General features: G+C 41.4%; 1 protein-coding gene across 4 annotated transcripts; it reads right to left on the bottom strand.

Annotated features, from left to right (window-relative positions):
- Nucleotides 1-1,685: 1,685 nt before the first annotated feature.
- Nucleotides 1,686-25,602, bottom strand: MSANTD3 (Myb/SANT DNA binding domain containing 3). 4 transcript variants are annotated; one of them, XM_024106194.3, is made up of 4 exons: nucleotides 25,435-25,601; nucleotides 25,217-25,292; nucleotides 14,737-15,188; nucleotides 1,686-4,412 (listed from the first exon to the last, which is right to left on the bottom strand). In XM_024106194.3, the coding sequence occupies exons 3-4, from the start codon at nucleotides 15,152-15,154 to the stop codon at nucleotides 4,003-4,005; spliced, it is 828 nt and encodes a 275-aa protein (XP_023961962.1). In that variant the 5' UTR covers nucleotides 15,155-15,188; nucleotides 25,217-25,292; nucleotides 25,435-25,601; the 3' UTR covers nucleotides 1,686-4,002. The 4 variants fall into 4 exon arrangements, with proteins under 4 accessions (XP_023961962.1, XP_042697658.1, XP_005296585.1 ...); XM_042841724.2 differs by lacking the exon at nucleotides 25,217-25,292 and adding an exon at nucleotides 22,711-22,782; XM_005296528.5 differs by having other exon boundaries at nucleotides 25,217-25,602.

Raw genomic sequence — 25,602 nt, 5'->3', positions numbered from 1 at the left:
TGGGTTACCTAGGGAGGTGGTGGAATCTCCTTAGGTTTTTAAGGTCAGGCTTGACAAAGCCTGACTGGGATGATTTAGTTGGGGATTGGTCCTGCTTTGAGCAGGGGGTTGGACTAGATGACCTCCTGAGGTCCCTTCCAACCCTGATATTCTATGATCATCCTATGGGCAGGGCGTGTTGGAAAAGGCCACTGAGCCCACCCCAAACATCCCCAAGGATCAATGGAAGGCCAGGGCCGCCTATGCAGACACTGCTGCTGAACCAGCTCTGGTCCTGAGGGAGGACTCAGCTGAAGAGATAACATACAGCCTGGGGCCATAGTCTTTCCTGTCTGAGCTCTTTAGAGCTGGACAGGAAACAACATTTCCCTCTACCCCCTTCTTTCTCCTAGCTTGCCCAGTCTTCCCCACTTCCTTCGCCAAGTCCCCAAAGGACTCCTCATGGGGTCAGCAGAACGGGTATGTGACTGTGCATGCAGTAAGTGGAGCCCATTTTCCATGCAGGAAGGAGATCTATGCAAGAAGGGTCCACTCTGTGCACAGATCTTGGGTTAAGTATGATCAAAGCCAAAGGCAGAAAACAGCAAAATGAGATTCTACCTGGAAATATGCAAGCTTGTATTGCTGGGGAATAATAAATGAAACAGATCTTGAGAGACAGAAATTTTGAAACAAGTAATGCAGAAAAAGACTTACTTGTGACAGTGGATAGCAAATTAGATGAGCTCCAATTTGATATGGCAGTAAAAAAAAGTCAATATGATATTGGACAATATAAGCAGATGCATCATGTCATGGCCAGGGAGATGACAGTTTCTCTCTGTATGAACAAACAGACCACAACTGGAACGCTGGGTCAAATGCCGCACTGGTATAATTTATCATCCATGGAGTTAAACCAGGGATAATTTTGGCCCATCATGTTCAGTTCTGGGTACCTTAATACTAGAAAGATGTAAACAATTTGGAGGAAATTCAGAGAAGAGAAATGAATAGTTTAGGGCAGCTGGGATTTACTTATGAGAAAAGATTTAGAAAAAAAACTAAGAATCTTGGCCAAACAGCTAATGGAGGATATAAAGATGTAAGCCAGAAAGAAGAGAGAGGAAAAACTCTATAAGTGTTATCCAAGAGGATATATATTAGGACAATACAGGGAATAATCATTCTGTAAGTCTAGCTGGATCAGTAAGACTTCCTTATATATTGTTCCAATGTCTCCAGACATCTTGTGGTACTCAACACCATGTCCCTAGGCATAATACTCACACTAGATATCCTTTCCTTAAACTTTTTATCTTGTTCTTTCCAATTCCAATCCTTCTGCTATACTTTTTTACAACAGTGACTGAATTCAAAGGCCCTCTTGTCCACTCCAAATGCTGTACATTTTGGTTTCATAATTAATACTCTGTGTGAATAAGGCTCTAAGGGCGTATATCCAATCTGAGACATCACCCACTTGGTAATCTGAAAATATGCATAATTTAAATGAATTTCTTTGGACTATAAAAATAAAAACGTATCTCATAAGCAGTGCTATCACCATAAAGAGTCAAAAATGAGGTGATATCACAATCTCCTTGGAGCATGCTGTATTATCTTCTAGCCCATCCCATTCAAATCCACATTCTCTCTTCACTCCTGCTCCCTCCCCAGCTCTCAAGATGTTTCTTTTCCTTACCTTCTGATACCTTACCTATTTTTTTACGCTGTGTAGTTCTGAGTGGTTTTCAGCCAGTAGCAGTATGGGGAGGGCCTTGTCAGTCTCAGTGTGACACTAATATATAGTCTCCTCCATCCCACCTTTTTTTTTTTTAATAGGTGCATGGGCCATCACCATCTCCACTCAAAGCATTCTCACCCCCTAAACCACAGTTCAAGACCTCAGATCAAAGAATTGCCCTCCCCAACCCTAATTCTCCTCTTTAATTCCCCCTACCCTGAATCATAGATTATTGTCCCACATTCCAACATTGTGTTCCTTTCAGGCCAACAGAATTAGTACCCTCACGCCCTACTGTCTTCTCCTTCCTACAGCCAATTGCCAGAAGAGGGAGTCCATCCACACTGAGAATGGGATTTTGCTACCCAATAGAATTGCCCTTTAGATTTCATACCAGCCTCATGTTTGTGCCTGCTGCATCTCTGCCAGAACTGATTTTGTCAATCATTCAGGAGAAGCAGCACTGAAACAGCACCCCTCTCTTCACTTTCACCACTATGGTGCAGGCAGCATATTATGACTGACGGGAGCAAAGCCTACAAGTATGCATCAGCAGCAGGGAAAAGTGACCAAGAGAAAAATAAATATGAAAGCTCGCAGCAGGAAGGAAATCCAGAGAAGAGGCGGGAGGTGGAACACAACAGAGGGAAGAGGACACCTTATAAAATTTGTTTTCATTTGAAAAATATTGCTAATGTATGGTTTTCTTCCTATTAACCATTATCTGGGGGGGAAAATACATTTAAAATAATGGAACTCTCAATTTTATAACTGAATAAAAAATAAGGGTTTTTCTGCTCATTTAAAATGCCTCTCCCTCCAAAACACCTTTTCGGATAGAGGAAGATCCTTTAGAGTAAACCTCTAAATTTGTTCTAAAATGTGCACTTTAATACTTTACCCTTGGTTTCGTATTGCCCATTTCCCAGCCCTTGTCTTCTTTAGCCTAGATCTTCAGGGTGGGGGCAATCTTTTATTATGTGTCTGTGTAGCACCTAGCACAAGAGGGCACCAGTTTCTGTTGAGGCCCCTAGGTGCTATTCTGATACATATAAGTAAATAAAGACAACAGGAATCCCTGGTTGATAGCAGAGGCAGGGTGGCTCTGGGCTGACATGTGGGACACAGCCAAGCAGACAGAATTCACAGGTATAGGGCACCGCACCAAGTGAAAATCTGCCTTTACCTCTAGAAGTATGTTGAGTTGGTGAGAAAAGAGCAGGATCCACAACAGACCTCACTTCTAATAAGGAGCAAGATCTAAATCCATTAGCTGGCTGCTGGGAAGAATTGCTTGTTGGCAAGATAGCCAGCCAGCTGCTTCTTAAGAGCTACATGAAGCAGCAGAAAAGCTTTTATCCACCGAATGATGTCAGGTGTACAGTGCAGTTAAGGGGTTGTCTTCTTTCTCTAGCAGCTGCAGTAGCATCTTCCCTCACCTACTTCTAGTTCCTGCATATATATCTGGGTGATAGGATAGGACTGAGAGAGGGCAGCCAAAAGTAGCTGCTTCTGGGAAAATATCCTCTTCTTTCCCTCTTTCCAACAGTTACAGCCCTAGCAGCGAGCAGGCCAATGCCCAACCATCATCTCAATCAGCCAGCTGGTTGGAGGTTTTGATTTCCTTTCCCTGCAAATTACCTACTAGAATGGTCCTCTTGTCTCCTCACTGGCTCCTTCATTTTCACTTACCTGCTGCAGAGAAGGAATAATAAAATCGTAATAAAAAAAGAAAGATGGGGAGGGGATTTCCTCTATGTCCCTGTATAGCAGTTAGGTTACTGCCTGTCAAATATCTGCTGTGATCAGTGTGAGAACAAAGAATGACTCCAATCCCTGCCTTCAACCAGGAAATGGAGGAAAGGGCTAGAAAACAGGCAATATAATTTAAAGTGTAAAGTTGTAAAGCCGAAGTTTTAAAACATACTCAAATTTCAGGTGTGTCTACTCTATAGGAACTTCCTAGATTAAAAAAGGGCAGTTGGAACTTGATAGAGGAACAAACGTTATGCTCACAATTCACAAGTACTACTGTGCATATCTGAAACTCAAAGAAGAGACAATTTACTTTCAGAGCTCACCCACAAATGAACTATAGAACTTTCCCTTATTAGACTCATCCAATCTGTATTCCTAGATGGTATTAAGGAGTCCAAACACGTTCACTATTGACTGAACATCCATTCTGTCACACTACATTAATTTTAATAGACCCTCTTGCCAATACACCTTAGTAACAATGTGCTCAATCAGATTTTCTCTGCCCACCATAAATTCTAGGGTGAATTAGGAAAGGGTCTGTTAAAGGATGATACAGGCCATTCTTTTGTGATGGTTTGCAGTTTTCTCTCCCAATACATTTTCTTTTTATTTAGCACTTCCATTTTTATCCTGTGTTCCTCTTCAGCCATCTCACACTCCCTTTCTATCTGTTGTATTTTTGCCACATGCACTTCATTCATTTGTATCAGCTGCAGTTGTAAAATTGACATTTGCTGGTGATGCTCTTCCTCGTGCATCTTTTTCAAAGCTCCCTCCTGAGTGGCTTTACTTCGGTAGTTTTTATTCGCTGTTATTCTGACAGCTGAACATGAGGGCTCAGGTTGGGAGGTGCCTTCACATATTGGGAAATGTACTATCTCTTTCTCTTCATCACACAGTTCTCTGTTTGAGACAGCAAATGACTCTGCAGAAAAACAGCAAAAAAAACCTATAAGATACACAATCACGCTGATCGAAAAAAAAGAGGGTAAGGAATAACACAGTCATCGGTCAACACATCACATGCACACCTTGTGTTTCTGTAATGTAATGTAATGTAATGTAGGAGTCACCAGGTGACACAGTCTAAATATTTAGCATTCCCTTTATATTTTGACAGAGCATGTGATAAGATTTTCAATCTCTCTCCGAGAATTGTATCTGAGGTAAGGAAGCACTGGCTCCTACACTAAACTAGAGATTTAGTATGCTTTTTCCCCCTTAAGCACCACTCCTGTACACCCCAGAAGTATGCATTTTTACATCAATTTATGTAGGACCAAATTACATCAACCTTATTTTGAGATATGCCTTATTAGTGCAATTGAAATGAATAGGACTATTTGTTCAACAAAACACTACTGAGACTAAAGGTGTTAGGAAATAGGAGTACTGTTACAGATCACCACCATCATGTGTGTACCATAAATAGAATATTAACAATTACAAAAACAAACAGATCACTTTGTTTAGAGAAATATTAGGTAACAATGCAGTCAACTTTTTCTTTTTGGGGGGGGATACCAAGTTACAGGATGATCCTTCTTACACAACCCAAGACACATCGCCTCACCTTATTTGTGCAAAGAACTGTATTTAGACAACAACAAACCAATGCAAATCCATTATACTTATTTCATTTGTTTGTTTGTTTTAAATAGTAATATTTCTTTAGCAGGTGAGTGCATTCTCTCTTAGTAGTGAATAAATGATAAGCAAATGCTATGGTAATACAAATAAGTAATAATCACTAAGTATCTCCCCTTTATCTAATTTTACTGTGTATGTACTTGATATACTTTTTATAACACTTTTTTAGTCATTTATTTAATTTGGTAAATTTTTTCATTTCCAGTGACAAGCAACCAATAGTCTAGTGGTTACTAACCAATGAGAGATTGATTCTTTATTTCTTTGAATAAGACCATCTCTACTAGTGGCTCTTTTGGTTTTCAAATGCATCTCAATGCTTTCATAAATTGGAGCTATGCATTATTGCGTAAAAATAGACCCAGTGGTCCCTTCAAAGCTCCCTTCTGTGCCACCCTAATCAGAGCCAGTGAAGGAACTAATTCCCTATTATGCAAGGGGTATAGTAGATGCCCTCCTGCAGGGTCACTCCACCTGTACTCTCAATGAATAAGGGCCGGCCTCGATACCTCTCATCTTCTCTCACAAATGTCTCAAGTATTCTTCCATGCTGCTTCTTTCAAAATATATCTGTCAGCCTTCCATCTCATTCAAATCCTTCCTGAAACCCCTTTCAGTACATCATTTACCAAAAACGTGTTTTAACACCTCTCTTGACCTATCAGGACATATGTAGTCAAACCTGAAGCGATGTTTAATCATGTCTTTAGCCTATGCCCTTTCTTGCCCCTTTTCTTCCAGGTTGTAACTTCACTTGTTTCTTAAGACTATAATCTAAACAGAAGCTTCTTGGAGCATGGACTTGTCTTATGTTTCCTGTGAAGTATATACCGCACTTATGTACACTACAAAATAAAATAATAAATACTAATAATCTTGTAGGAATGCTGGAAATCAGTGATTTTCATCTGGAAAGCAACTGACAGGTTATGTGGAGTTAAATCTAAGTAGTAATGAAAAAGGATTATTTTTGTACATTATGTAAGTGGTTTCAAGCCATCTGTGCACTTTCAATAGAATATATTTTATTCATTTCCTCTCTAGAACCACAGGTAATAGATTTTATCTTGGCAGTGGAACTGCGTGCATGGGTGGTGAGAAATGCTGGGGCTATTTGTCTTCTCATGGCCCTGGAATAGGAAATATCTCAGTATGCAATTTTTTTAAAATATTTGGATCATGCCCAAGTCTCTTAAAAAAAAGTTAACCACTGATGCTCAGAAAACTGTCTGAATTTCAAGAAGTCTCAGTATGCCAAATCAATGTCCCCAATCTGTTGTCCTTTTGATAAGCTAAAATGAGACAGTGCTAGAGTCTGTTTATCCTATTCTAATAGAACTGGAGTTTTGGTGCCTGGAGATCAATATTATTTCCATTTGCATTCAATAAAATGGCACTTTCTGTGGCAAATGGTGCAACAGAAAAGGAGCTACAGAATGGGAAACTGTTTAGCTGCTATGGATGAATGATAACCATTAAGATGGTAGTCTGGCTCATTCACTATTTCAAGACGTAGAAAATCTTTCAGGGTGAGTAGCACCTCTATCTTACAGGATGTAACATCTAGTTTTTATCCCACACTCTTTCTGTAAGAGGTTGAATATCACAGCTGAGATATTTACCTGAGTGGAGAAGAGGGATAAATAAGGAGACAATATTTTCAAATCTCAGAGACAAAAAGGGTTGGCAGTGTCAAAGTTTAAAGTGCACTAGCGTGCTACACTATTACATCAAGTCTTCATGGTGCCACAGGATGGAGAAGGAGACGACATTTTTACGGTGAGCTATTTACAAGAAATAGTAGTGAATAATCCCTCAGAGGTAGTGCCAGGGTCAACATAGTAACCTTTGGTTCAAGTTGCATTAAATTTTTATATTGAAAGAGTTTACTTAAGAACATAAGAATGGCCATACTGGGTCAGACCAAAGGTCCATCTAGCCCAGTGGCCAATGCCAGGTGCCTCAGAGGGAATGAACAGGTGATCATCAAGTGACCCACCCCCCGTCGCCCATTCCCAGCTTCTGGCAAACAGAGGCTAGGGACAATATCCCTGCCCATCCTGGCAAATAGCCATTGATGGACCTATCCTCCATGAACTTATCTAGTTATTTTTTGAACCCGGTTATAATCTTGGCCTTCACAACATCCTCTGACAAAGAGTTCCACAACGGACTGTGGGTGGTGTGAAAAATTACTTCCTTTTGTTATTTTTAAACCTGCTGTCTATTAATTTCATTTGGTGTCCCCTAGTTCTGGTGTTATGAGAAGGAGTAAATAACACTTCCTTATTTACTTTCTCCACACCAGTCATGATTTTATAGACAATCATATCCCCCCTTAGTAGTCCATTTTCCAAGCTGAAAAGTCTCAGTTTTATTAATCTCTCCTCATACGGAAGCCATTCCATACACCTAATCATTTTTGTTGCTCTTTTCTGAACCTTTTCCAATTCCAATATTTTAAATTAAATTAAATTAATGGAAATATCCCATCTCCTAGAACTGGAAGGGACCTTGAAAGGTCATTGAGTCCAGCCCCCTGCCTTCACTAGCAGGACCAAGTACTGATTTTGCCCCAGATCCCTAAGTGGCCCCCTCAAGGATTAAACTCACAACCCTGGGTTTAGCAGGCCAATGCTCACGCCACTGAGCTATCCCTCCCCCCTATATCTTTTTTGAGACCGGGCAACCACATCCGCACACAGTATTCAAGCTGTGGATGTACCATGGATTTATATAGAGGCAACATGATATTTTGTCTTATTATCTATCCCTTTCTTAATGATTCCCAACATTCTGTTCACTTTTTTGACTGCCGCTGCACATTGAGTGGATGTTTCAGAGAACTCTCCACCATGACTCCAAGATCTCTTTCTTGAGTGGTAACAGCTAATTTAGACCCCATCATTTTATATGTATAGTTGGGATTATGTTTTCCAATGTGCATTACTTTGCATTTATCAACACTGAATTTCATCTACCATTTTGTTACCCAGACACCCAGTTCTGTGAGATTCTTTTGTAGCTCTTCGCAGTCTGCCTGGGACAACGATCTTGAGTAGTTTTGTATCGTCTGCAAATTTTGCCAACTCACTGTTTACCCCTTTTTCCAGATCATTTATGAATATGTTGACTAGGACTGGTCCCAGTACAGACCCCTGGGGACACCACTATTTACCGCTCTCCATTCTGAAAACTGATAATTTATTCCGACCCTTTGTTTCCTATCTTTTAACCAGTTACCAATTCATGAGAGGACCACCCCTCTTATCCCATGACAGCTTACTTTGTTTAAGAGCCTTTGGTGAGGGACCTTGTCAAAGGCTTTCTGAAAATCTAAGTACACTATATCAACTGGATTCCCCTTGTCCACATGTAGTAGATTGGTGAGGCATGATTTCCCTTTCCAAAAAGCATGTTGACTCTTCCTCAACAAGTTATGTTCATCTATGTGTCTGACAATTTTGTTCTTTATTATAGTTTCAACTAGGAGAGAGATCACTTGATCATTACCTGTTAGGTTTACTCCCTCTGGGGCACCTGGCATTGGCCACTGTCAGTAGACAGGATACTAGGCTAGATGGACCTTTGGTCTGACCCAGTATGGCCATTCTTATGTTCTTAGTTTGCCCAGTACTGAAGTCAGGCTTACTGGCCTGTAATTGCCAGGATCACAGGCTATGGAACCCTTTAAAAAAAATCGGCGTCACATTAGCTATCCTCCAGTCATTTGGTACAGAAGGTGATTTAAATGATAGGTTACAAACTACAGTTAGTAGTTCTGCAATTTCGCATTTGCGTTCCTTCAGAACTCTTGGGTGAATACCATCTGGTCCTGGTGACTGATCGCTGTTTAGTTTATCTATTTGTTCCAAAACCTCCTCTAATGACACCTCAATCTAAGACAGTTCTTCAGATTTGTCACCTAAAAAGAATGGCTCAGGTTTGGGAATCTCCCTCACATCCTCAGCAGTGAAGACCGATGCAAAGAATTCATTTATTTTTTCCACAATGGCCTTATCGTCCCTGAGTGCTCCTTTATGCTCTTGATCGTCCAGTGGCCCCACTGGTTGTTTAGCAGGCTTCCTGCTTCTGATGTACTTAAAAAAAACCTGCTATTACTTTTGAGTCTTTGGCTAGCTGTTCTTCACTTTTTTGGCCTTCCTAATTATATTTTTACACCTCACTTGCCAGAGTTTATGCTCCTTTCTATTTTCCTCACTAGGATTTAACTTCCACTTTTTAAAGGATGCCTTTCTGCCTCTCACTGCTTCTTTTCCTTTGTTTGTTTAGCCACAGTGGCACTTTTTTGGTTCTCTTAATCTGTTTTTTAATTTGGGGTATAAATTTAAATTGAACCTCTATTATGGTCTCTTTAAAAAGTAGCCATGCAGCTTGCAGGGATTTCACTTTTGGCACTGTACCTTTTAATTTCTGTTTAACTAACTTCTTCACTTTTGTGTAGTCCCCCTTTCTGAAATTAAATGCTACAGTGTTGGGCTGCTGTGGTATTTTCCCCACCACATGAGTGCTAAATTTAATTATATTATGGTCATTATTACCAAGCGGTAGCTGAGAACTACTATGCAGGGGTTGTAAATTTACACTATAAAATTTAAAGATCATTCTTAGAGAATCCATGATATACCCTAAGCCAGTGCAGTGCAAAACTTACTGAATAATACCCCATACACCTAGCCAGCCAGAAAAGCTTTGATTTATTTTGCTGTGAAAAATACCAACAGATATTTTGTACGTGAGTGAGACAGAAGAGATCCTTCTCCTCTAATTCATAAAATGAAAAAAAAATGAAAAAAAACCCCAAGCTGTAAGGTTCTGAGATAAGATCAAATTTTTTATTTTGGGGGCACTGTTTACCATCTGAACTGAGTAGACCTCTGCATTTTTGAATCAAAATAAGAACAATTATCAGAAAACAAACCTGGCCACAATTTCAACAATATTGGGCTCCATGGGTCATAGCAATTTCTAAAAACAGGTAAATATCAAAATACCAGCAAAAGCTATCTTTGGTTGGGGCCACTCTCCTTTCTGGTCCTGGATTACTCCTACCTGGTGTAGGTTAGCAAACAAGGGAGAAGAGAAAAATACTTCTCTCAGGATGACCTTTAAAGGGCCATCCATCTGCTTTAGTCCAAACAACAAAGTGCATCTTAAGTCCTCTACATCAACTACCTTCAAAATAAGCAAGGGGGTAACTGTGGGGGGCGGGCGGCGGAAGAGGCACATATATGCAACCACTGCAGGGAATGAGGGGAGCATGTCCCTTTTTATGCAACTCATGCAAAACCTTAGTTCCCACCTCATTAACTTCAATGGGATTATTCATGTGATTAAAATTACGCACATGCTTAAGTACATTGCTGAAGTGGGGTCTTTAAACCCTAAATAAAACGATGTAAAGTATTACTATGGAAGAGGACAAGAAAAGGAACATCATGTAGAATCTGACCCCCTCTTTCAACTGTTCTGTGTGACAGTGAGAAATCTGGAGATCAAGAGAGCAGTAACTGAACTGGAGTGAAATCATATTGGATAGATGCCACTACATGATCTCTCAGTGTTTCCCTTAAGAGGGCTCACTCCACACATATTACTGCACAAATGCTACCAGAGCCTTACTCTCACTAAGTTACATAGAGGAGCTCAGACCTCTCATTGCTTTGTTGGAGAGGCTGAAGAGTTTGACTCTCATACACTCGATAGCATTGTCCTTAACAAAAAAACAAAACATTTAATATGTAGTAAAAAAAGCAGACATATACAAAAACGGGATAGGTTATTTTTATTGCTTCTGCTCATATTTACTATACTACACAAATTTCATTCTCATTAGCTGGGAGGTATAAGGCGGCTACATACTGGAAAGAGATTAGCCTCCTCCCCTGCCACATCAGAAGTAGAGTGGTTTGTTATGGTCTAGATATTTATCGCAATACGGACACTTACTACAGGCTTGGCACCCCCCTTTTGGAATAAAAAGGGCTCAATAATTACCAAGAAACCTAGGGCATTGCGCTGATTTGGGGTTTAGCATATTTAAGTTGCACATTAAACCCATACTGTAATTGTTACATTAATATGTTATGGGCAAAATTCCTCAAAGAACAAATATTTTGGAAGAGGATTCTATGATGGCTATTAAAATTGATTCAGAAAAAGCTAGTTCTACATTATTTGATCTGCATGCTGCCACCTTATATCCTGTGTTAAATATGTAGGAGGTTTTTTTAAAAAATATGGTTAGAATAGATTTATTTTACTGCAATGACAGCCCATGAAAAAAAAAAAATGTGGAAAGTTGGCTCAAACTATATGTATACCCCCAAATAAACAAAAACAAAAACAAAAAACAAGAGGACCAAAACAATGCCACCATAAATTTAAATTAATGGAAATACCCCATCTCCTAGAACTGGAAGGGACCTTGAAAGGTCATTGAGTCCAGCCCCCTGCCTTCACTAGCAGGACCAAGTACTGATTTTGCCCCAGATCCCTAAGTGGCCCCCTCAAGGATTGAACTTGGCAACCCTGGGTTTCGCAGGCCAATGCTCAAACCACTGAGCTATCCCTCCCCGTGGCTAACCAAAGTAAAAAAGAGGTGGTTAAAGACAAAAAGACATCTTTTAAAAATTTGACGTCAGATTCTCCTGAGGAAAACAGAAAGTAACAAACTTTGGCAAGTCTAATGTAAAAGTATAATTAGGCAGGCCAAAAAATAATTTGAAGAGCAACTAGCAAAAAAGACAAAAAAACTAAACCGCACATTTTTTTAAGTACATCAGAAGCAGGAAGCCTGCCAAACAATTAGTGAGGCCATTGATTTGACTGAGGTGCAAAAGGAGCATTCAGGGAAGACAAGGCCGTTGTCAGGAAGCTAAACGTGTTCTTTGCATTGATCTTCACTAAGGAGAATGAGAGGGAGACTCCCATACCAGAATCATTCTTTTTAGGTGAAAAAAATCTGAGGAACTAACCTAAACTGAAGTGTCGATAGAGGAGGTTTTGAAACAAATTGGTAAATTAAATAATATGAAGGACCAGATGGTATTCACTCAAGAGTTCTGAAGGAACTCAAATACGAAAGTGCAAAACTATTAACTGTGGTATGTAACCTATTGCTTAAATCAGCCTCTGTACCAGATGACTGGATGATAGCTAACATAATGGTGATTTTTTTTTTTTTTAAAAAGGCTCAAGAGGTGATCCTGGAAAATACAAACCAGTAAACCTAATTTCAGTACTGGGCAAATTATAGTAAATAACAGAATTATCAGACACATAGATGAACACAATATGTTGAAGAAGAGTCAACATGGCTTTTGTAAAAGGAAATCATGCCTCACCAATCTTGATGTGCCAACAAACATGCAGACAAGGGTGATCCAGTTGATAATTAGTGCATTTGGATTTTCAGAAAGCCTTTGACAAAGTCCCTCACCAAAAGCTCTTAAGCAAAAACCAGTCTTTTTTGGGACTGTCTGCTCATGGACCAGAAATTGGTTAAAAGACAGGAAACAAAGGGTAGGAATAAATGGTCAGTTTTCCAGTTTTCACAGTGGAGAGAAATAAACAGCAGAGTCCCCAAGGATCTGTACTGATAACAGTGCTGTTCAACATATTCACAAATAATCTGGAAAAAAAGGTAAACAGTAAGGTGGCAAAGTTTGCCAACGATACAAAATTACTCAAGATAATTAAGTCCAAAATTAACTGTGAAATGTCATAAAGGGACCTAACAAAACTGGGTGACTTCTGGGCAACAAAATGGCAGGTGAAATTCAATGTTGATAAATGCAAAGTAATATACTTTGGAAAACAATCTCAACTATACATATAAAATGACGGGGTCTAAATTAGCTGTTACTACTCACGAAAGATCTTGGAGTCATCATGGATAGTTCTCTGAAAACATCTGCTCAATGTGCAGCAGTAGTCAAAAAAGCTAATAATGTTAAAAACCATTAGGAAAGGGATAAATAAGACAGAAAATATCATAATGCCACTATATAAATCCATGGTACACCCACACCTTAAATACTATGTACAGTTCTGGTCACTATCTCAAAAAATATATATATTAGAATTGGAAAAAGTACAGAGAAGGGCAACAAAAATGATTAAGGGTATGGAACAGCTTCCATATGAGGAGAAATTAAAAAGCCTGGTACTGTTCAGCTTGGAAAAGAGACGACTAAGGGGGGATATGATAGAGGTCTATAAAATCATGAATGCTGTGGAGAAACTGAATCAGGAAGGGTTATTTACCCTTTCACATAAGAACCAGGTGTCACCAGGGCCAGCTCCACGCACCAGCTTACCAAGCAGGTGCTTGGGGCAGCCACTTCGGAGAGGGGCGGCACGTCCAGCTGTTCGGCGGCAATTCGGTGGACGGTCCCTCACTCCTGCTCGGAGCGAAGGACTCCCGCCAAATTGCCGCTGCAGATCGCGATCGCGGCTTTTTTGTTTTTTTTTGTTTGGCTGCTTGGGGCGGCCAAAACCCTGGAGCCGGCCCTGGGTGTCACCCAATGAAATTAATAGGCAGCAGGTATAAAGCAAACATAATGAAGTATTTCTTCACACAATGCACAGTCAGCCTGTGCAACTCATTGCCAGGGGAAGTTGTGAAGACCAAAAGTATAAGTGGGTCAAAAAGAATTAGATAAGGTCATGAAGGATAGTCCATCAATGGTTATTACCCAAGACGGTCAGGGATGCAACATCATGCTTTGGGTGTCCCTAATCCTCTGACTGCCAGAAGCAGGGACAGGATGAAACATGATGGAGCACTTGATAAACTGCCCTTTTTCTGTTCATTTTCTCTGAAGCATCTGGCACCAGCCACTGTCGGAAGACAGGATACTGGGCTAGATGGACCATTGGTCTGACACAGTATGGCCGTTCTTATGTTTAGAAAGTTGGTTTTACAGTATTATATCTGCATGCTGTCATGCTACTATATTACGTCCTGTGTGAGATACATAGGGTTTTTTTTAAATTGTTAGAATAGATTTATTCCACTGCAGTGACAGTCCAGAAAAAAAGATGTGGAAAGTTTTGTGGGTTTTTTATGTTTTATTAAGAGTTCATTAAAAAAAATGAAAGGCTGGAGGGGAGCATAGGGAATTTCTTGCCTCAGAGGATAACATCTAAACTTGCTGCTTGTGAGGAAAAAAATAGCTGGTGATCAAACAAGCAAAGCAATGCTTTTTAAATGATCAGAAGTGCCCTTTGGGACTTTCCTCTTCCTCTTCTGTGTGATGGCTATCAGGAAATAGAGGATCTATCCACTTCTGGAAAGGTCAGCTGTTTAAATGATAACCAGTAACTTAAAAATGTACATAGTTTTCTTCACACTTGTAAAAGAATCAGATTTTACTACTGTGTATCTTGTGAAATATACAGAAGCCCTCAGTATTTTTGCTGTGAAATGACTTTTTAATAGCCAGCAATAAAATTTTAAATAGAGAGATTTACACTGCTAAATTGACCCCTCTAAAAATAGAATAAATAATGAAAATGCATACACACCCTTAACTAGAACAGTGTTACTTGGATCACTATAGTAGCATTTATACCTTGGTTAGAAGCATCAGGTTGATATTCAGAATCTTCTTCTGGTGGACTCTGTATAAAGTACATTTGCTCAGGCATCATGCTGGCAATCTTCTCTTTCCCTATGATGTGAGTATTTATAAGTGGACTAATACTTCTTTTTACTTTCTCCCGTCTTTCATGTGCCATTATCTTTTTTGTCCGTGCCTTGATATTTTCCCAGCATTTCTTTAACTGCTTGAAATCTCGTAGTGATACACTAGGTTGAGAATTATATTCATGGGCAAGCGCTTGCCAAGTACGTTGTTTCAATGCAATAGTTCTTGCATCGCTTTTTTTACACTCAAGTACATATTTGTATTTTTCAACTAATGCAAGCAGCACACTCTTTTCCACTTCTGAGAAGTATTTAGCAGGCTTTATTATTTCGTTGTTTTGCATTTTCTACTGTTTCTCCAGGAAGCCAAAAAAAACCCTATAAAAACAAAATGTAAAAACAAATAAGGATTGGTTGTTCATTCTGGCATCAAATAATTATATATCAGCAAAGGATTCCAAAATTATGCCTTCAGTTAATAATTTCTAAAGCTGTAATTCTACAAGGCCTTCTTTTTTATATGATAGCTGAATAAAATTTTGGGATAACTAGACAAAATATTTAGGTTATCTATAGTATAAATATCAGCTCTTATATAACAACACCTAACTAAATTGTTATGTAACAAGCACATGATACAGGATAAGCTTCCCATCATAATTATGATTGGCAGGCCAGTGACGCCACACCTTGTATCATAGCATTAAATAACTATGTGTAGCTATAAAAGCGTTTAATTTACAGAAATAATTTGATTTAAAAGGGATATCTAGAAGGTCATCTACGCTACCCCTGTCATTCCAGCAAGTGAGATTTTAGAATCGTTACTGCATAACTACTGGCTTAACATCTAAATCTAGCCTTGAATAGCTCCAGGGGAAAGGATTCCACAACCTTTTTCGCAGCTGGTTTCATTGTTTATCTAATGGTTATAAAGTTTTGCCTAAAACTGAACATACATTTTCCCTGCAGCATTTTAAAACAATTATTTTTGTTCCACCCTTGCTAACTGAGAATAACCAGCCTCTATCCTCTTCCCAACAAACCTTTCCAATGTTAAAATTCATTGTTCTACAAGAATAGCGCGAATTATAAAATGCAGTGTTTTGGGCTTGCTATAAATTTTTATAAAAGTTGTCATAAGGTTTTTGAAACATGATCAAATATCTTGAAATGTATTTGTTTATTGTAATTTTCTTGTAGTCAATATGTTTTCCCCCCCAAGTGTTCCAAGTCACTCAAGTCTTATTTCATTCTACAATATTATAGGACAGATAATTCTGCCTTTCTACAGAAAGCCCTATTGGAGGACTAAAGATACTTCGAAAAATATCATGAGGTTGGGAAGAGACAGGGTTTGAAGCAGTAGACTTGAGCGCATTTATGGAGCGGGCCAGCTCTCTGGGTAGGTCTACACTGCAATGTAAGCCTGGGTTCAGATTCAGATTTGAGTTTAAACCCTCCTTCCAGTCACACACAAATCTGTCTGACTCAGGACAGTAAGCCATGTGGACCTAAGAGCCGGTGGGGGTGGGCCCGAGCTAGAGTCCAAACTATCATTTGCAGCATGGATGCAGCTTGGGCCTGGTTTCCCAGACACATGTCCTGAAAGTCCACCAACAGTATATTCCATGTCCTATGGACCAGTGTTCCTTGGCCTTTCTATCCCATGACTAGCCAGGTGCTCATCGTTTAACAGGTGCTCATCGTTTAACCTTTCCATTTTATTCTGATCTCTGAACTGGAAACCGAGTGAACCATCTCACGTGTTAGCTATGGCGACCGACAAGAAGTCCTTTGCTGAGCGCGCTGCTACCTGGTCACAGGACCACAGTCAGATTCTGGCAAATCTCTGGTATGATGAGAGCAAGATGTTCAGCTTCAATAAGAGTGCCAGAAATAACCATGTGTACCAAGAAATGTTGGAGAACCTGGCAGCACAGGAATGCATTCTCTATTATGAGTCCAGGCAGTCCCAGTGGTAGGTATATAATCCATGTGTGCAGTATTAAGAGTCCATATTGTTGGGGGGAGGGATGCATGGAGTCCATAGACAGCTATAGTCCAAGCAGGCTATATTGTGAGCTATAGCTGCACCAAGGTAACTGCATGAATGCAGACAGCTTTCAGCAGCTCACAGGAGGCAGTAATACACGTAGAAGCTAGCGTAGCATCTTGTTGTTTTCATGTATTTTCATCCAACCCCAGGTGCTGATAGTTGCAAACTTTTCCTACATTAGACACTACAGATTGGAGTCACATTTTGGGAAAAGGCATACTTGCTGGGCCCGCCTCTGTAAGTCACCAGCCCATTCCCCTTGTAGATGTGTTGTCAGTCACCATAAGCTTCAAAAACCTCATTAGCATACAAGGCAGCTTGCCCCTGGTAGCTTGAGGCAGAATATCCCTTTGCCATTTAGGAACCTCCAGAATCGTTATGTCCTCTAGAATGTTGAATGCTTGAAAGGATTTTGAAACCACATGTAGAAAACCATGGCAAGGGGCATCACCGTCCCGCCTCCCCAAGGCTGAAATTGTCTGCAATATTTTAAAAAAAGATATATCAGTTGTAAATTTCACCTCACCATTCTGTGTGAAGGCTTTAAACTCTGCTTAATTCTCATGTGCGTCCATGGAGCCTCTGGGAAAACCTTGCTCTCGGAATATACTGAAGCACTTTTTTACAAAGTATCATTTTTTGGCCTTGAGATTTCAAGGACACTTTTGGTGATGATGTAGTGAACCTTTTCTGAAGCATTGACACAATAATGTCCTGTTTCATTTCTGTTTTCAGGCCCTTCTATCTCTGCAGGACAGCCCCAGTCCAGCAGAAGCCAGGGATGTCACAATGCAATCAAAGAGGAAATGTGTCTACAACAGCTTTATGGTGCACATCCCGGACAGGGCCAGCCAGCAGTTTCAGTACCAGAGGGAGAAGGATTCACAACAAATTGAAAGGCAATGTCTGATGAGAGACTTTCAGTGAAGTTCCTTCAGCAGGGACGTCACTGGAGGGAAAAAGACAGAGCACAGCAGAAAGACCTGTTTGAAAGGCTGCTTGTGCTAATGACTGGGAGAGTGCAGGCTTCCACTCCACCTACACTTCCTGCGCCAGCACCATGGGTGGTGTCCCCTCCATGCTACATGTCCTGCAGATCAGGAACCCATTGGATAATTTTGTGGTTGGGTGGCTCATGCAACCAGAACTGAATGCTAGTTGGACTTGGCAAATGTATCCCCTGTAATCCTCCACACCTGTGCAGTCCTCCACCCCTCTGCAACAGCACCAAGTGCATGCAAAATGCACTAGAAGGGCAAAGAACATGGGGCTGGGGACACTCTGAAGTAGGGAAATTTTTTTTTTTTGGCTCTGGTTTCACAGGTTTGGACAGCTCACTGTTTGAGATATGCACTTTTTAATTTTGTTTTGGTCGTTTCATGGCAGCTGGCCTTATACATTTTTTAAATAGTAATTTTTAATACATTCATGTTAACATATAAAGGCTTTGAATTCATTCACAGTTTATTACCATCACTACAGATGAACTACATAACACATTCATTTCAAAGAACAAAGATAAAACCATGATGGGGCATAACTGGGAAGTCATATGCAACAAAACATCTCAATATAACATTTCAAATCCACAAGTAAAAACCTGAGTTAAATTCCTCCATAAGAAAATGCATAAGAGCCACCAGCCCCTCCACGATAGTATAAGCAGTCATTCCATCCATAATTAAAAATTCATAACTGTCACTGGCCTCCCTAGCATACAGCAATAGTACTTCATGTATTGTTGGTATTGCTGTACAGATACATTGATAAACATACTACTTTCTCTCATTCATTGGTCCATGGAAGGCCATAACGTGGTCACACAAAACATCCCTAATTTCTGTTGCACTTTCTGGCTGAGTGTACCGGTCTAGCAATTCATTACTGTCAAGAGTCTACTCTGAATGAGGTGACTCACCTTTGGCTGCACAAAGATTGGGAAGAGCACAGTGATGCAGACAGCATTGATAACACCGGAACCTAAACAGTTCTGTGAACAGCACCAGCAGGATTTCCATCTGCCAAATGCACTTTCAACCACCATTCTGCACCTACTGAGAGTGTGATTAAACCTTCTTTTGCCCAGCCTCTGAGATCAGGGTACGGTTTCATAACCCAAGCCAAAAGGGGGTCTTCTGCAGCAGATAGAGTTACTCCATTTATGACAATGTCATTTGGCGGGCACAGTGTCTCAGCCTGTCCATGATGGTAACTCCAGACTGGGGAAAACCCCGTCATCATGCACTTTGCCAGTGCAGCCTACGTTGGCATCCATGAATCAGCTTCTTTGGTTGACAAGGGCCTGCATAACAATGGAGTCCCTTTGCAGTTTATGTACTCATGTGCTCCTTGAGGATGGCAAACTATGGACACGTGAATCCTATCAATGGCCCCTGCACAGTTTGGAAACCTCACAGCCAACTTGCCAACACCAAACTGGTTAGCAATGGACCTGTAGGATTAGAAGTAGCCAGCTTCCAGACTGGTATAGCAACCCACTTCTGGACCACCATTGCTTTCCTAATTCTTGTGGTGGGGCTAGCTGTTCACAAAGCTACAAAAATATTGCTTTCTTCATGCAGAAGTTCTGAACACACTGCTGGTCATCCAAGGGATGGATGATGATGTAATCCCACCAGTCTATGCTTGTGACTCTGCTCCACAAGCGCCGGTCTACACAGGGGGCATTAGCTGCTCACGACTCCCGGTATAGTTGCATCAGCCAGTTGGAGTCTCTCATGTCTGTATCATCCTCCTCCACTGAGAGGTATCTTTGGAAGGTCAGAAAACGCTGCAAAAATGTCCACCAGCCTCTGATGGATGATCTGACAGTTTCCTAAACAGGAGCAAAAGCGTGCCTCATTCACATTACTGGCTCTGGTTGACAGGAGCATGCAGACCCAAAAGATAGCTCGGTGTTGGCAGGCTGAGACAACTTCCAGTAAAGTGCCATGGGATGGACAGTCAAGTTTTCCCCACAGTGCACCATGAAAGAAAAGCTAGAGTAGCCACACCAGGGGAGGGTGCCAAAAAGCCTGGGATAAGCTGGTTTGACTCTGGTCTGCATAGTGAAGTCTGGATGCAAGAGCATGGGTGTGAAAATTCTAAACCCAAGGTCACTAATCAATGTGGACAGTCAAACGTGGGCTTAGAAACCTGTGCCTGCAGACTCGGGTCCCACAGACCCAGGCTTACATTGCAGTATAGATATACCCTCTACGGATCTTTGAGGTCCATGATCCTCTGGCAATACTGCTCATACCTGGACCTCACTTCCACCAAAGGAAAAGGCGCATTGACATCAAGGAATGGGATTCCATAGGCATTAGTTACGGAGTATTTTCCTGTGTGTTTGACAGAAGGTTTTGCTGCAAAAAGTATCTTTTCTCTTGCCATGTTCCCTCCCTGCTTAGCCATTTCCCCTAAAACCATGTAGCCCCAAAGACCTGTGAGGTTTGCACAGAGGAGGTTTTGTGTAGTCAGAAGAGACCTATTAAGACATTTAGTTCATCTCCCTGCCAATGCAGTATTCTTCCCTACAACACACACACTAGTATTTTGTCCAGTGCAGTGAGGCGTCTCTTATTCCCCTTAGGAGATCATTCCAAAATGGAACAGATTTCACTGTAAAAATATGTTTTCTGGTATTCAGTCTAAATTTTTCCTTTCTACATTTCATCCCACTAAGTCCTAGTTATTCCTCCTTGTACCATCCTAAATAAATACTTTCCCTCAAACACATTTACAGTCAGCTATTCTTATCTCCTTTCTCAGTAGACGACTGATTAATTAATATTTTCAGAATGAGTGACAGAAGAAATGAGCAAAGGTCAAAAGAAGGAAATAAAAGGCAAAGGAAATACAAAAAAAATCCAACAATCCTGAAAACAGAAGAACAGAAAACCCAGAAAGAGGACTGTATCCTAGGGGATAAAAAAGAACAAACTATGGGGTAGGAATTGCAGCAAGGTGGACAGGAAATAAAATAAGGAGCTCAGCCTCAAGGAATAAAAATGCATTTGAGAGGCTGGTATTGAGAGAAAATAGTAATGACAGATGGAGAAAATACTGCTTCCTCCTATTCAGCCATTTACTGTATTGCATCTTGATTTTTCATTTTGTAAGGAGAAAAAAAAGTGGAAAAAGAGAGGGAGCTGGGTGGCTTGCAGAGGAGGGAGGACCCTCTGCTGTAACACTTCCTGCATCACATCATGGCAGATGTCCCCTTTTTCTTTCTAAAAATCTGGTCTCCCCACCTGATGACAGAAGAGTGCCTCTGTATCTGTAATCCCAGCAGTGCACTTACTATATGTGCAAAGAAACCCTGAAAGCATAGCAATCCAGGTATTCTAATTGCCTGCACTGAATACAAAGAAAAGTATACCAGCTTTAAAAGTTTCTTAAATATAATGAAAAAACAATTTAACAACAAGAGAAGAAACTGCCATCTGTGATGATGCAAACTAGGAATGAGTAGATACTAATTTCTAATGCTAATAGGAAAGTTTAAGTTTCAAAATTGCTGTTAAGTAAAAATCAATGCACTCTGCCCACTCATCCATGTTACTCAAGTCATTCTAACATACCAAACTGCTCAGCAGCTTCAAACAGCCTCCAAAACCAAAACTAAAACTTGGCAACAAAGCATGGCATTTCTTCCCCCAAAAAATGTTATTGAGGTCCATGATGGACAATATTCATTCGTATATCAGTGGCAAGTAGGGTGACCAGATCACCAAAGACAAATATCGGGACGCGGGGGGGGGGGGGGGGGGTGTGACGTGGGGGGGCGTGGCGGGGGGGTGACGTGGCGGGGGGCGTGGCGGGGGGCGGGGCCAAAAAAAAAAAAAAAAAAACCTTCCTCCGCAAGTGCTGGAGGGAGGCCCGGGAGACTCAGGGGAAACGCGGGGCCGGGGTAGTGAGAGTCCGGCCTGGCCCCGAGCAGGCAGGACTCAGTTGGGTGGTAGGGCGAGGAGGGGGGTGGCCCACGGGGCCAGGCGGTGGCTGTTCTCACCCCCGGGCAGCGGGACTCGGGAGCAGCCGCTGCTGCAGCTCCCACTGCCGCGGGGGAGGAAGCGGCCATGGCGCTTGGCGGCTGCGGCTCTGGCGCCCCCGAACCCCCCGAGCCAGGGCCTGCTGCGGGGACCCAGCAGCGCGCACGCTGCGCCCAGCCCCTGGCCAGTGTCTGGGCTGCTGCCCAGCTGGTGCTATCCTGCGGCGGCCCCGGAGTGGGGGCAGCAGGCCCCAGCCCCCCCGTCCCGCAGGGGAACGAACGGGGCTGGGCTGCCGATGCCTCCGCCCCGGGGCCGCCGCGCGATAGCACCAGCTGGGCAGCAGCCCAGACGTGCCTAGCCAGGGGCTGGGCCCAGCGTACGCGCTGCTGCAGGCCCCGGCTCGGGGGGTTCGGGGGCGCCAGAGCCGCCGAGCGCCGTGGCCGCTTCCTCCCCCGTCGCCTGGCCCCGCGGGTCGCCCCCCTCCTCTCCCACCACCCAACTGAGTCCTGCCTGCACTGGGACAGGCCGGACTGTTACTCACCCCGGCCCCGCGCTGCCTCTGAGTCTCCCGGGCCTCCCTCCAGCACTTGCGGAGGGAGGGGGAATGATGAGCCCGGGGAAGAGGCGGGGATTCGGGGAGGGAGCCAATCGGGGGAGGAGGGGGCGGGGTCGGGGCAGGGGGGGGGGCGCGAGCACTTCCGGGCTCGAGGCTCGGGGCATTTCCTTGTTTGTCCGGTTGTCCCGACCGCACGTCGGTCGGGACGCGGGACAAACAAGGAAATATCGGGACGGTCCCGATAAAATCGGGACGTCTGGTCACCCTAGTGGCAAGTTTAAAGTCCAATACCTTGTGACTAGGACTAGGGAAAGGGGGAGATTTTCTGCTTTCCAGTGGGCCATGTTGTACTTGCTTCTAGCTCTGGAAAAGTCAGAGATATCCGACTGTAAAATCATTACATTTTTATGTCTAGAAAAGGCATTTAATTTGCAAAGTCAACCATGTTAGAGAAGTGTATTTAAAAGAAATTAAACACTGTAGTTTTAACTTTTCTTTCCCACAGATACCTGAAAATTTGGACTCACTGTAACTCAGGCACTTGGCTTTGCAGGTTTCTAAAATAGTACAAATTGGCATATGAAAAGTGAGTGATGTTGTGGTTCAAAGGTTCAATGACTCATGAATAATGCAGCCATCTGAAACTTACAGGTAAACCTTTTATATCACACCTTCATGTATTACTAATATTTATTATTTACATTGTGGTAGCACCTAGGAGCCCTCATCATGGAACAGAAACTAGGTACTATGTAAATACAGAACAAAGAGACTGTCCCTGCCCCAAAGAGCTTACGATCTAAATATCCATTCTCTCTCTTTCACACACACTATTATAATCAGATCTTCACATATTCATACAGTCTGCATATGCTCCCATGGAGCTGGCAGGGTCATGGCCTGACTCCATTAGAAGACTTAAGAGACTGCCAAAAGTTGTTTGAGATACCTAATGACTAAATGAATCAAGAATGTGCTTTGAAGCACCTTCTCTTAGATACTTCATCTGCTTGCTTCAATATGTTGAGGCACATTTCCAGCCATTAGACACTTAAGAAGTGCCTTGAGATATCTCAAAACATCAGAGAAGGTGCAGTGAGATACATCAATACATTTGTCCTTTACATGTGCTGAACAACTTCTGTCAGCCCTTTGGCTATTCCATGGAATACGAGGAAGAACTCTCTTAGCCCACATCTCATAGAACAAATAATTTCCATGAGATATGGGCCATGGACTATATATGTGCCCAGTAAGTAACCTAGCAAGCAGAAATCTTTGTGGAAATGGAAGTAATTTTCTGTGCATGTCCCATAGCAGCAAGCAGGATCAATCTGGGAACAAGTTAGATACATGAAAAACTATTACATGATAAATCCTGAGAAACAAAGGGCTAAGTATTCTCACACCCTTACCTGTTCCCATACAAATTCCTCTTGCAGTCACAAGCATGTGCAGTAGATAATTTCAGTATGCCCAACATTCTATGCTGGCATAGGGCATAAACAATTCAAACTTTGCATTAAAAAAAATAGTGGATTACAAGTTACATACCGTGCAAACTGAAACCTTTATTACTTTCAAATACTAAACTATTTTCATTCCACCTTATCTTGGAAAGCATACTTCCATGAGGACTAAATGTTCAACCTTTTTATATTTGGCTGTTTTTGAGTTATTTATTGGCAAAAGTAGGTTGGGAGAATTATTATATTTTAAAAAGCTACACACAGAGAAAGAACAAAGCAGGTGTGTATTATTTTATACATATATAATACTCTAATTCCAACATCTGCAACAATTTCATGTGCATCTTTAAAAAAAATTACTTTCAAGCTGAGCCCAAGGATGGACAATTTCAACTTCGAAAGACACGTTTCTGAGAAAGTTCCAATAAGAGAAGATAGAATTATGGAAATCCCTACCCAACCCTATCTTTAGTTTTCATTACCCACAAACATTATGCTATATGGATATCATCTGCTATTTAACTGCAGCCATCTCGGGGGGGAAGGGAAGGCAAAGTTTAATTCATTTAACAACACACAGCAGCATTACAGACAGTAATAGTTGAGCAGAAAAATGAAGAATAATGTATCCAATTTAAGTTAAGGGAAAAAATCAGAGTAGATAATATAATGATCGGAATTAGAAGTTGGTCATGACACCATAAAACCCCTGTTTTTAGGGGGCAGGGCAAAATGGCATGGGATTTGTAATGACCCAAAGCAGTCAGGACATTAGGTTTACAGCTCATTCAAATGATGGAACTTCCAACAGCCCAGTGTCCCACTTTCCTACAGCATCTAGGCTTTCCTCAGTGGTCTCCCATCCATGTATCACCTAGGGCTGACCCTGTCTAGCTTGAGATGTAATAAGATCAGAGTGCGGCTGCAAGCATGGTTTCTCTAAAACCAGATTTTTCATTATGTGAATTCACAGTTGTCTTTAAATACTTGGTAATTAAATATACATTACTAAGCATGATGAGAGGTATACATAAACTATAATATTAATATTAAAAATAGTTTTTTTTTAAATATTTTCTAATCCTGTTTTAATGCAAAGTGTTAATAGTTACAGTGGGTTGTTAGATAAAAAGACAGGCAATTAATTAGTTACAGTCCATAAAATTGTTTGTATTCCGGTACAAATAAAATTTTAAAGCAACCCAACCTACTAGTTATGGAGGACATCAAAAGCAGTTTGTGTAAGACAAGAGGTAACAGATGCAGGCTATTATTTCTAATGTTTTCCTGGAATCTCTTTTCAAAATAGACAGAAATATGAATCCTACCAGGCTTTCATGCATCAGGACATCTCAAGCATTAAGAGCTTGTTCTTATTTCCTTGCTGTTTCCTTCTTTCCTCTTCTAGTTAAATGAAACAGAGAACAGATTCTAGCCTGACAAAGAAGAATGCACCACCCAATGCATACATACAGGCTGCAGCTGATACACAAATAACAGCAACATAAACCATGGCAGAAATAATGAAAAATGTACATGTTATTACCCCAAGTCCCAGGAAGGCCTCGCTCTGTTGTATATGTAAAAATAACCCCACCCTTAGATACCAAAGCACAGCCCAAATGATTTCTCTGCACTCTTAACAAAGCACCACGATTACCAATCTAAACCCCTCCCCCTACTCCGTTACGGTGTCGGGGCTGGGCCTTTTTCC

The sequence above is a fragment of the Chrysemys picta genome, chromosome 2, assembly GCF_011386835.1.
Source record: "Chrysemys picta bellii isolate R12L10 chromosome 2, ASM1138683v2, whole genome shotgun sequence".
Taxonomy (NCBI): domain Eukaryota; kingdom Metazoa; phylum Chordata; order Testudines; family Emydidae; genus Chrysemys; species Chrysemys picta.
Note: the sequence above shows the minus strand (reverse complement) of the source record. Positions and strands in the feature narration are given on the sequence as shown.